Genomic DNA, 10,947 nt, shown 5'->3' on the forward strand with positions numbered 1-10,947 from the left:
TATCCTTTACCTAGAATAAAATCTTTAAAATAAACTCTTAAAGAGGGACTGAAGCTAAAGCTTATAGGCAGTGGACCAGCTAACTGAGATCAGGGATTTAGCCACACAGAACTGGCTGTACCCATGCTACCCTTGGAGGGAACATGCCCCATTTATACTTGTGCATATTTTGCATTTGCTTTCAGTGGGGCAGGTTTTCGTGCAGCCTGAAGGCTCACGGTCCGAAGTGTACCCTGTGGCATGGCAACAGAAATGCTAACCTCAAAGAACAGGTTTGATTTCTTTGGTTTGGTCTTTTCACAAAATCAGCAGTATCCTGATAGGTGATAGCTCCAAAACTACCTTAGTTTGTTTCAGTGCAACTCCTTTGCATAACCTAAAACCAGGAAAGTTGCTGGTTTATTGCTGAGGCACAAATTCAACAATTCAGGATTCAGTTTAGACCAAGAAGGTCATTTGAAAGTAAAGAATGTATTTAAATGTTTAAAGGGCTTAGTACAAAACCTCTCTGTGACTGGTGAGATGCAGAACAGTGGGTTGTATAGAAATGTATGAATTAGTTGAATTCTGCTTGTTATAATAAAATCTTGAACTTTTAATTGCAGCAGACAGTACTTGATCTATTCAAAGATTATTCTGTGAGAAGGACAGCAAGGATGGGATTTTAAGAACAGAATAACAAGCTTTTTTTTATGGGTCACTCATTATTTGACTGAAAGAAGTGGTGGCAGTGTCCCAGTTGTTCAGTAACATACTCAGACAAACAGAATAATCTCTGTTCAGATATTACTGGTCATAATACCCCCACAACTGGCTCATTGTTACAGTTCAGAGGCAGAAGACTTCTCATGATGAAATTCATGTTATCTCTTCATATGGGGCATACTGAGGTGTGATACAGGAAAAATGGGCCTTGCCTCCATCTGTTCACAAAGTTTGTCTATATTTTAAAAAATATGATATTATCTTGGAGGAAAAGAGCATAAAGGAAAATAAAAATTACTAAAAAGTTATCCTGGAACTTCAGTCAATAACTACAAAATATTTACAAATTACTTATTATTTTCAATATATGAAAAAACTATCTTTGAACATTCTGAATTGAAAAGTCTTGGGAACTGCATAACAAATGCAATGACACTGGTAATATGTGATAGGAACACAAACTGGATTTCCATTTAACCCATCCAAGTGTGATGGTCTTGGCTTTTGCTTCTAAAGCTCTTGTGTGGTTGCTTACAGTCATCCACAGCACAAAGAAGGTTACTGCTGCTAGGACTCACCATAATATAAAGTTAAATATATGCCACTCCCTCTGCAGGTCTGTAAATGCTATTCGAAAAACATGGGAAGTAAAAAGGTGTTCTTTCCAAAGCCAATCTAAAATGAGTTAAATATTGCTTATCAGTTTCAACCATGGCCAGTACTTGGGGAAAAATGAAATCCAAGATTATCCTAATTCATTCAGCATCAAGAAAGCAGTATGGCCTGCAGTACACAAGATACAGTGACCCATTTTTGTCATTTGTAAGCATTTTTAATCCTGGTGTTTATGATTTAGGTATAAGAAACTTCCCCTAGGGTGGTTCAGCTAAGAAACCCATCCAAAGAGAGTTGAAAATATTTGTTCTGATTCTTACAGTTCAACTCTCCCCAAACATCGAGTAACACACATGCCATTTTCTATTTTCACTGTTTGTTTAGAACAGAAGAAAATTATAGTTCCTCTAATAGCAATACTGATGCCCCAAATCTTGTTTTCACTGGTCAACAATATTAATGTTGTCACTTGATTTTCATTGCAGAAAAAATCTCTAGACCTAGATCCTGACTCCTACTAAGCCACTTTTATTCTCATACCTTTTATAAATATCCTGAAAATAACAATGAAGATAGACAGAACAGGCTCTCTTTTAAAAGAAAGTAAAATACATCAGAAAGGATTTGTGTTTTCTTCAGCAGCAGTTAGGGGTAATATGGATTAAACACTTTTCATAACCAGCATCAGCATAATTACTAGAAAAATTTGAGGGAGTGAGGTTTCTGACACAATTATATGAAACATTTTCACAACAGAGCACCCAGTGAAGGGGAAAAAAGCAATAATTTTACCATTACAATATCCACAATTTTATATTGGTAAATCAAGCATAAAATTGGTAGCTGAAATGCTTCCAGCAAAGCTTTGTTTAGAAATTCCTTTATTCATCAGTATATTATCCTGGTCACTTACTTGCTAACTGCTGTCATTCCTGAAGATGAGCTATTGTATTTAGCATGTTACTATGACTGTATTAAAAATGTACCATTTTGTTATGTTTATTGGGTTGTGTAAGAAAAATAAGAATCATAATTCATACTGAAAAACCTGCAAGAACAGATTATTCAGAATTATTTTGCCTATTTTAATGATACAGTGTCTGAAGTTGTTTTAATACTTTGTGTGCATTTTTTTTTAATACAGGTATCATATCCACATTTCTTCACGTCCACCCTTTTGGAGCCAATATAGAATATCTTTGGTCTTATATGCAGCAGTTGGACTCTAGGGTAAAAAAATTTAATCAAAATCTGTTTTCTCTATAGAAATATTGTATTATTCTTTACTGCAGGTTAAACTCTTCATGCGTTTCCATTAGAAAGATAATGGGATATGGGGCTTGGGGGTTTGCAGTCTTTATTCATTTGCAAATTACAGTGCACGTGCTTGTATTGAGGTCTTCGCCTTGCACTGCTTAGCTATTCTTTATGGCAAAGAAGAGCAGAGCTTTAAATGGCAAAGACTAGCAGATGATTTTATGACACATGATTCTGAAATATAGCTCAGGAGAAAGAAAGTGAAACAAGAGGTTCCTGTAGCCAGGGCCACCAAACTGTGCAGAATTTTTGGATATGGCTCCCTATTCTTTGTAAAGTTGTCAGTCATGGGTCACACAGAACTGAACCTTTCATGAATTTATGAGTGGACCATGTAGCATGTCCTTTGTCCCCACGTGGAAGCAGAGAGGACCTCACAAAGGAACTGGATGAGCTTTCTGCTAAATTCAGGGAAGCTGTGGCCAAGACAAAAGTGAGTGAGGCCAACACACAGCAGTGTACAAAGTGTTTAATGCATCAGTTTGTACAGTCCACAGTCAATACATACCCATAGGATAAGATTCTTTGACTTACTTTTTAATATCTACTGTAGGATGAGATGAAATCAAGCCCCAAAAGGGCCTCTTCCTCTGCATTGAATATTAAGCAAGTCAAGGGTGAGAAGCTCAACTGTGAAATAGCCACTTTTGATCAGATGAATGCTACTCTAAGTGCTAAACAGTGGCTCTGCAGGATACTAGGCTTCAAGAGACACTTAGTAGATGCAGGGGTCACCCTGTGGTCAGCCACAGGTTTGACCCACATCTACCAATACTTGTATGATGGTGCTTTCTAAGATCTTCTTCCAACACAACTCCTTTGTTCCTGGTAATATTTTGTTCCTGAACAGCCCCTCCAGCCCATAGCTAAGATCACCTTCCAACTGCTTTGATGGTTTGCTTTCATAGCCGGCTTCATGCTTCTGCATGATCCTGGATCCTTCCTCTGTTTCTATGAAAAAATATGGAGCTAGAAGCAGAGGACAGCCTGAGCTAGAAGCCCACTGGAAATAAGACAGGTTGCACGGATGAGTGAGGAAGGATAATGAAGTCCTTAGGCACTGTCTTCAAGTCTTGGAAACTCAGTTTTGCTAGTGTTTTACAGTCTACTGCCACTCACAATGAACAGGGAGTAGGGGATGAGGATGGTAGAAAGAGGTGAGAAACTGGTGAATTTCAATTATTTTTTAAATGTCTGGTATTATCAAGACCTGATGCATCCAGAGCTTCACACCTACAGCCATTCCTCTTCTTCTTCTCTATTCCCTGCCTCTGACACGTGTACATTTTCCTTCATCTTGTCCCCAGTTCCTGCAGCACTCAATCTGCCCAGTCTCCTCAGTTATCTTTCAAGTCCTTCCTTAAAACAGTGTTTGGCTAAGTTTCAACTGCTTTTTCCCCTGGATGAGCCCTCCAGCTCTTTATCTCTTGAGTGATAAAAGCAATCATCTAAAATACAGACTACTTGGGCTCCAGCCCTGATGCTCTTTGCTTCTGCCCACTGAGCTCTTCAACTTTCTCCCCCTGCACTGCTACAGTTCCTTTAAGTGAATGACTGTGAACTTAGTCCTTGAATTTCTGCTCACATTAGTAACAGGCTGACTTCTGTGAGGCTGCCAGGATCAAACCTTTAACTTGCAAACAGAACCTTCAGGAAGGAGCATTGTCCCCATCTCTGCAACCACCACTGGGCCTACTACTGCATAATAAACACAAGCTGCAAAATTTGACCTCACTGGTTTATTTTGGAAGTAACTGCTTGTAAAAAAAAAATTACTTTCTAATAGCACAATACAGAGATGCAATCTCAGAGATTAATTTCAGTTACTTTCCATGGTTAGCCTGTCATTCTTTACCTGAACAGGAATGATAAGGTCAGCATACCCGTGAGAGCTGAAGGCTCAGTATAAATCTCATATATATTGCCCAAAAGTAACCAGATATCCATTACTGCCATGTAAGTACTTAAAAGATAGATCTGATCATTCTGGGGCTTTAGACTGCTTCCAACACTGATTTTTGGTGCCACCTTTAACAAATCATTTAATCTTTCTGCTGCACTAACCTCTAGAGGAAAATAAGAGGCAGTAGATATTTTCTCACCTCCCTTGGGTGTACTGAGGTATAATTAGCACATTTTATGTTCATATACTATTTTAGAAAGAAAAGTTTTCACCATGGAAGGTTCCTACTAATGTGAATAAACAGAAATATCCTTATTGCCAGAGAAACCTATCAAACCATTAAAATACTTGTGGTTATCAGGCAACACCCATACATTTGCTTGCTGTTCTTTTCATGTTCACCATTTTAGAAGCAGTAGTAGTAGGATAAAATGATTCACTTTCTATGACTGTTCATTTCTTGACTTCTCTACTGATTATGCCAGAAAGGTTACCTTTGTGAAAATGTTTGCTGTAATGAGCGCATCTTTCCCATTAGGAAGGTGACCAGTCATTAAAGTTTCAAAATTATAAAAGCATCCTGACCAATGCAGAATTGGGAACTTTACTGCTTAGTTATTTGGGGCTGCTGAACTGAGCAAGACTGGAAGAAGATGACTCCATGGATAGTCAGCCCGAAGTAACAAATGGGAGCTGAGTAAAGTTGTTTTGAAAGAGAAAAACTGATGGAACTGGGAGAAGAATTCAAGAGCTCATAGGCTGAGAAGGAAGAATTAAGTCCTATCTGCTTCTTCCTCCTCACAAATATACCCATGACTGTAGTTCTTAGATGGACTTCATACAACACTGTGTGACCACAGCCCCAACATGGAACTTGTCATTGTGTTACAGTGGGATGCCTCTTACAAGAGCAGAATCATTCCTGCAAGGAATTCGCTCTTGCTTTGGAATTCAGGCTAAGGTTAAAAAAAAAAATAAAATCATGGTTTCCTGATTGCATCTGGCCTGCATTTGTCCCTGCTCCCCCACCCCCCTCCCCTTATTTCTGTTCCTAATGTTTCCTCTTCCCGATCTACAGAGCAGCTTTCTCACTTTAATTTTACTTTTGTTTCTTTCTCAGATCTCTGCAAATGAGATAGAAATGCTTTTGATGAGACTGCCACGCATGTTTAAACAAGAATTCACTGGTGTAGGAGCAACACTGGAAAAGAGGTGGAAGTTTTGTGCCTTTGAAGGAATTAAAACTGTCTGACTGTGACTAGTAATGAAGCTATGCAGAAGAAGAATTCCTAAAGCATGGCAGGGTTATAAAGTATTAAAGTGAGAAATCTGGGTTTGGGCACATAGTAGTATGTTTTCAAAGTTATCCAAGCCTAATTTTAGTTACATTTGTGACGTTCTCTTGTGAGTGGAAATGTAGTTGTGCACCAGTTCTTAAAATAAAATAAAATTTAAAAAAAAAGTTTCAAAATGTGACAGATTGTTTCCTATGAAAACTGGAGAAGATACCACAGTCATAATGATTTCAAAAAACTACATGTCCTACATCTAAGAAAAGCTCATTGAGCAAACAGTTAAGGAGAAAGATTGCCCGGTTATGGTCGCTAAGCTACAGCGATGTATGTGTAATATGTAGAAGAACTCATTAAGTTTTGGTATAGAAAATTCTTTCTGTTTAGTAAGAAAATTGAGTAATTTTACAGTGAGGAAACGCATACCAAAAGAAAACTTGAAGATGTGTCTGAAGTTATTGTATTTTGTAAATTAAGTTATATGCTGTACCAGGGATTTTTGCCTTATTGAAAGAGGCCTGAAAATGTGATTGGAGTCCTCAAGAATGCTTTATCAAGAATATTATTTTTCTAATGTAACTATTCTCCATTACAAGTTCTTTTAACATGGATTGCATACCAATTTTCATAAATGTGTAAATAGGGAGGAAACCAGTGTTACTGTATTGTATTTGGTATGTAACATTCAGGTTTATGCATCAAAATAAATATTCAGTTGCATTACTGTTACAAATTTTATAGCAGATATATTAATTTTTATCAATAAATATGACTTCTACCATATTGTTTGTGTAAGTTTTTCTTCTGATGTTTTTGAAATGTAATCAATTCAGCAAGAGTCTCCTGGAACTTATCTTTCTCCCACCTGAATTATTAATTGCAGATAACTTGGTTAAATTTCTTATGAAACAAAAAATACAATATCAGCTAAGATTAAAATAATTCAAAATATTGGTAGAGGAAGTACCAGCATGGATCTTTGTTTAGATGGACAGATTTCATTTGATTTTTTTCAACAAGCAGACAGGTAAAAAATGAACACCTTCAAATATCTGATTTTCCGTGTTGTGTTGAGTGATTGCAACGCATCCAGTTAGTTACCTCTTCTAACATCTAGCTAAAGGTTCTGGCCTTTGGCCAGCCAAGGAAAGGAACAAAGCACTTTTAGTGCTGTTCCTTAAGTAGGAACATTGATATAAATTATCATGTAAGTTTTACTGTCGAACACACAGTACTCCAACACTCCTGTAACAGCCAGCAAATGCTAAAGTGTGTGTAACAACCAAGGCAGGAGAGTAAGGAGGGAATTGCTCCTCGGAGAGCCTTGCCTTAGAGAAATGCACCAGTGCAACATTTAGCGTGGTGCTGGATAGGAAACAGCAGCCACCTCCAAGTCACACCTCTGTGTAGGCAGAGGAGCCAGTCACAAGAGAGCTGGCCCTGTGTAGTGGGGCATCAACAGCAGGAAATATGGAAAATGGAAACAGATGCAGCGAGTATCCAGATACATGTCAGAATGATGTTTCACTGAGGTTCCTCAATAAACAGCAATTAGTGACAAATGCAATTAGAAATGAAGGAACCCTCCTACATGGCTCTCAGTGATTAGTACTTTAGGACCTATTTCTCTTATGGCATCTACCTGAAATATGAAAACATTAAATGAAATGCTAATTGTGTACAAAAGGGGAAAAGAAAGAGGCTTAGCAGGTCAGTTATAGGAGAAAATTATACTTTCAGGCAGTACACACAATATTTTAAAAAATAAAGTACATCTCTGTTATGGTTGCTACAGAAACTGTGTTAAGTCACTTGGGTGAAACTAGTAATTATATTCCAGTTATGCTAATGAAAAGTAACTAGTTTAATCCAAGCAACAACTCCTTCTTCTCTTGTGATCATACAGTTTTATGAATAATTCTGGCAAAAATGTGTTAGGTCTGACAGCTCTTATTTAAGTACTGTAACATAAATGCGTATGGATGGCACTTAGGCTGGGGAAAGAGACGTGAGAAAACTTTCACCTCTGCTTACTCCATGCCATACTTACTTATTATATTCTGTAATCCTTTTTCCTTTTTTTCCCTTTAGATCATCTCCTCTCCCACAAAACAACTCCAATCCCAGATAGTCACAAAACATTTTAATTTTGACTGAACTTTGTAACCTAATAATCATATTTGGTTTGCATGTATTTTCTCTTCCTTTTTTTTTTTTTTCCCCTAGGTTTTTTATGTCTATCTAGACCATCAAATCTTTAGGAGAGTACCTTTTTAGTCCTTGTATAGTACCAGCTAAAAGGGAATGTCCTTCACTGGCTTTTAGGTACCACAAAGAAGATCTAAATTTTGATTATGAATAGCATGTAGAGATCCTGCATTATTGTAACATATCAGCTGAGAGTTTGAAACTTGGGAGCATCCTTGTAAGTATCAGGTTGGGCCTCAGAACTGGCTTTAACTTTGTGTGCTTTAGTCACTTTAGGGGAAACTGGATTAAAATGCTCAGCTCCATCATTTAGCTGCTGAAATGCCTTTATAATGACCCTTGGGGTATTCAGCTTGGACTCCTGAGGTTGATAGAATGATATGAATAACAAGCCACCTTTGAAAGACATCTAGACTGCACATTAAGGAACCATTTCTTTACTGAGATGGTGGTTGAACACTGGGACGGGCTTCATGCCCTCTGATCAGTGCCCCAAGGCTATCAGTGTTTAAGAAGCATTTGCGCAATGCCCTTACTGACATGATTTAACTTTTGGTCAACCCTGAAGTCATCAGGCAGTTGAACTAGATGATCCTTATAGGCCCCCACAAGACCTAAAGCAAGTTTCTCCAGCTGAGTCAGTTAGCAGGATCTTCACAACTGTAGTGGGAAAAAAATAAACAAGGAAAGGCCAAAGAGAATGCCATCATCAGATTAACCATGAGTTCAAGAGATGAGACTGTGAAACAGCCTGGCATGCAACTGCAAGTTATGGAAGAAAGTTATGGTAGTGTTCCTTCTTCTCAAAGAGGGACTAGTGGACCAGGAGATTTGATTTCTAACTACTCGAACATGCTGAGAGTATTTTCTAAGTTCAGTTGGCCTGAGCCTTTTTTCTCCCAAGAGAACTTTTTATCCGCAGTTTTAAAATGTCTTGGACTGATGGCAGGGTTAACTTTTATCAGTTTAGAGGACCAGCCTCTTACTGCACTGTATCGGACTCCCACTTGAAGGCTTAACAGACAGACTGTGCGAAACCTCTTGGACAAATGTGCATTTTGCCATGCACATTAGAGGGAGATAGGTGTAACCTCTCAGTTAAACTGCATTTTATGTCCACAAGAGATGTTTTATGTTTGATCATGTTTGATGAAGACTGCATTTTCCCCATCACTGAAAAGAAAATTTTTAATAACTCCTCGTACTATTGCACATAGTGGAGTCAATTATTTACTAAAATGTGCAGGTTTTGGGCAAAGCTTGCATATTCAGGACTGTCAGAGCATCACATTCACTCAAGGAACAACTATACTGAGATTTAGAGAAACTCTTGTATCAAGTTATACTACAATTAGCTACACAAGATGTGCAGTAAATGCTGTAGAATCTAAAGCTAGAAAATTTGTTGTAAGACTACTCTGGGTGGTTTGCTAAAGTCAAAATTCTGGTCTTGCAAGCATTATTTTATTTAAAATCAGAATGGCTTTAACAGTTAGTGTTTGTAAGACAAAATTGTTCTGTGCTGATGTGAATTATTTGGGGAATGAGGTTTGGGAAAAGGGGGAGAGAAAGGAATCAGTTGGTTTGGGAGATTTTTTTGGTACCTCCAGCACCAATAGTAGCCAGGTCTGATATAGGATTGATGTTCATTTGTCCACTTAAAAAATGCATCTCAGTGCATTTTTTATCATCATCAAATTCAGAATTTGAATTGTGAGGGTTTTATCATTTTTCTTTTTTTTGAAAGAGTACAAATTGTCCCTTGATTTGTCACTCCGATTATCCTGCTAAGATCTGAAGCTCATTTACTATATCTTTTCCCTCAAAAAGAAAGTAGAAACAGCAGCAAATTTCTTCTGGTTCTGTTTTGTAGTCAATCTCTTCTCAAAGCTGAGATATTCAGGAAAAACAAATTTGTCCTATATTTATTGGCATTAAGTGCCTATAAAGTAGGACACAATCTGGAGGAAGCCATTTCTTCTTCTAGGCTCTCCAAGAGCACAGTCGTCGTGACTGCTTGGACTGCAAAAGATGACTATTTACTTACTGAGTTAAAACTGAATGTTTCAAGAACAAGTAAGTCAACTGAAAAAGCAGCCACATCATGAAATTATGCTTACAAGATGCAGATCCTCTGACTATATAAACCCACTACATTGAATTCATGGAAATCATAGTTTGTAAGCAAAATCAAATAAATACACTCAGGATTACCTTTGATTAAGTGTTTTGGCTCACATTGGGTAACATTGTGCCTGTTCAGACTTAACGGGCTGACTCCAATGTCATCCTCCTTCTAAATAGGGATAGTTGGGTGGCAGGGAGAGGAAAAAAATATATAATCCTTTAAACCTAGCAGAGAGCACTCCTGACATACTATAACCATTTGCTCAGACTTCTGGCTGGTAAGTACTTCTTGCTGATATATGTACTTTTATATACATAACATCGAAACCTAAAAAAAAATCATCAACTTGGACTGCTCGTATCATAGCCATGTCACAGTTATTTGTGTGGTGGTCCCAATAGCCTATGATGGATTCAAATAAACCTCCCATAAAAGCTTCCATCCATAATCAAGGTTATCAAGTGATGAAAATGATAATTTTTTGCCTGATATTTATTTAGAAGAGATTGGCATTGTCAAAATTGTGTCCTAACTTCCTAACTTCTTTTTTTTTCTGGCTTCCTTTAGCCAGTTTGGCTTTTCTCTGCAAGATTAAATAATTCTTTAGTACTGCGTATTTTCTCCCCGTGAAAATATTTATATATTGTAGTCTATTTACTTCTCAGTATTCTTTCTCATAAACTAAACAGATTGAACTTTTAAGTGTTTTGCTGTAAAGCATTTATCTTCTCTTCCTCAAATCGTTGCATCTTTTTTTTTTTTTTAACACCCTTTCCAAT

General features: G+C 37.5%; 1 protein-coding gene across 7 annotated transcripts in view; it reads left to right on the top strand.

Moving 5' to 3' along the window:
- Positions 1–6,615, top strand: part of ENOX1 (ecto-NOX disulfide-thiol exchanger 1) — a 361,423-nt gene extending 354,808 nt beyond the window's left edge. For all 7 annotated transcript variants that reach the window (XM_027888872.1, XM_027888868.1, XM_027888873.1 and 4 more), the window contains 2 exons: positions 2,465–2,550; positions 5,661–6,615. In XM_027888872.1, coding sequence (XP_027744673.1) covers positions 2,465–2,550; positions 5,661–5,792 — 218 coding nt within the window. In that variant the 3' untranslated portion in view covers positions 5,793–6,615. The remainder of the gene's footprint in view (positions 1–2,464; positions 2,551–5,660) is intronic.
- The last annotated feature ends 4,332 nt before the right edge of the window (positions 6,616–10,947 follow it).

Source organism: Empidonax traillii, unplaced genomic scaffold (assembly GCF_003031625.1).
Source record: "Empidonax traillii isolate 1590-97213 ecotype Southwest subspecies unplaced genomic scaffold, ASM303162v1 scaffold247:size2371522, whole genome shotgun sequence".
NCBI classification, from domain to species: domain Eukaryota; kingdom Metazoa; phylum Chordata; class Aves; order Passeriformes; family Tyrannidae; genus Empidonax; species Empidonax traillii.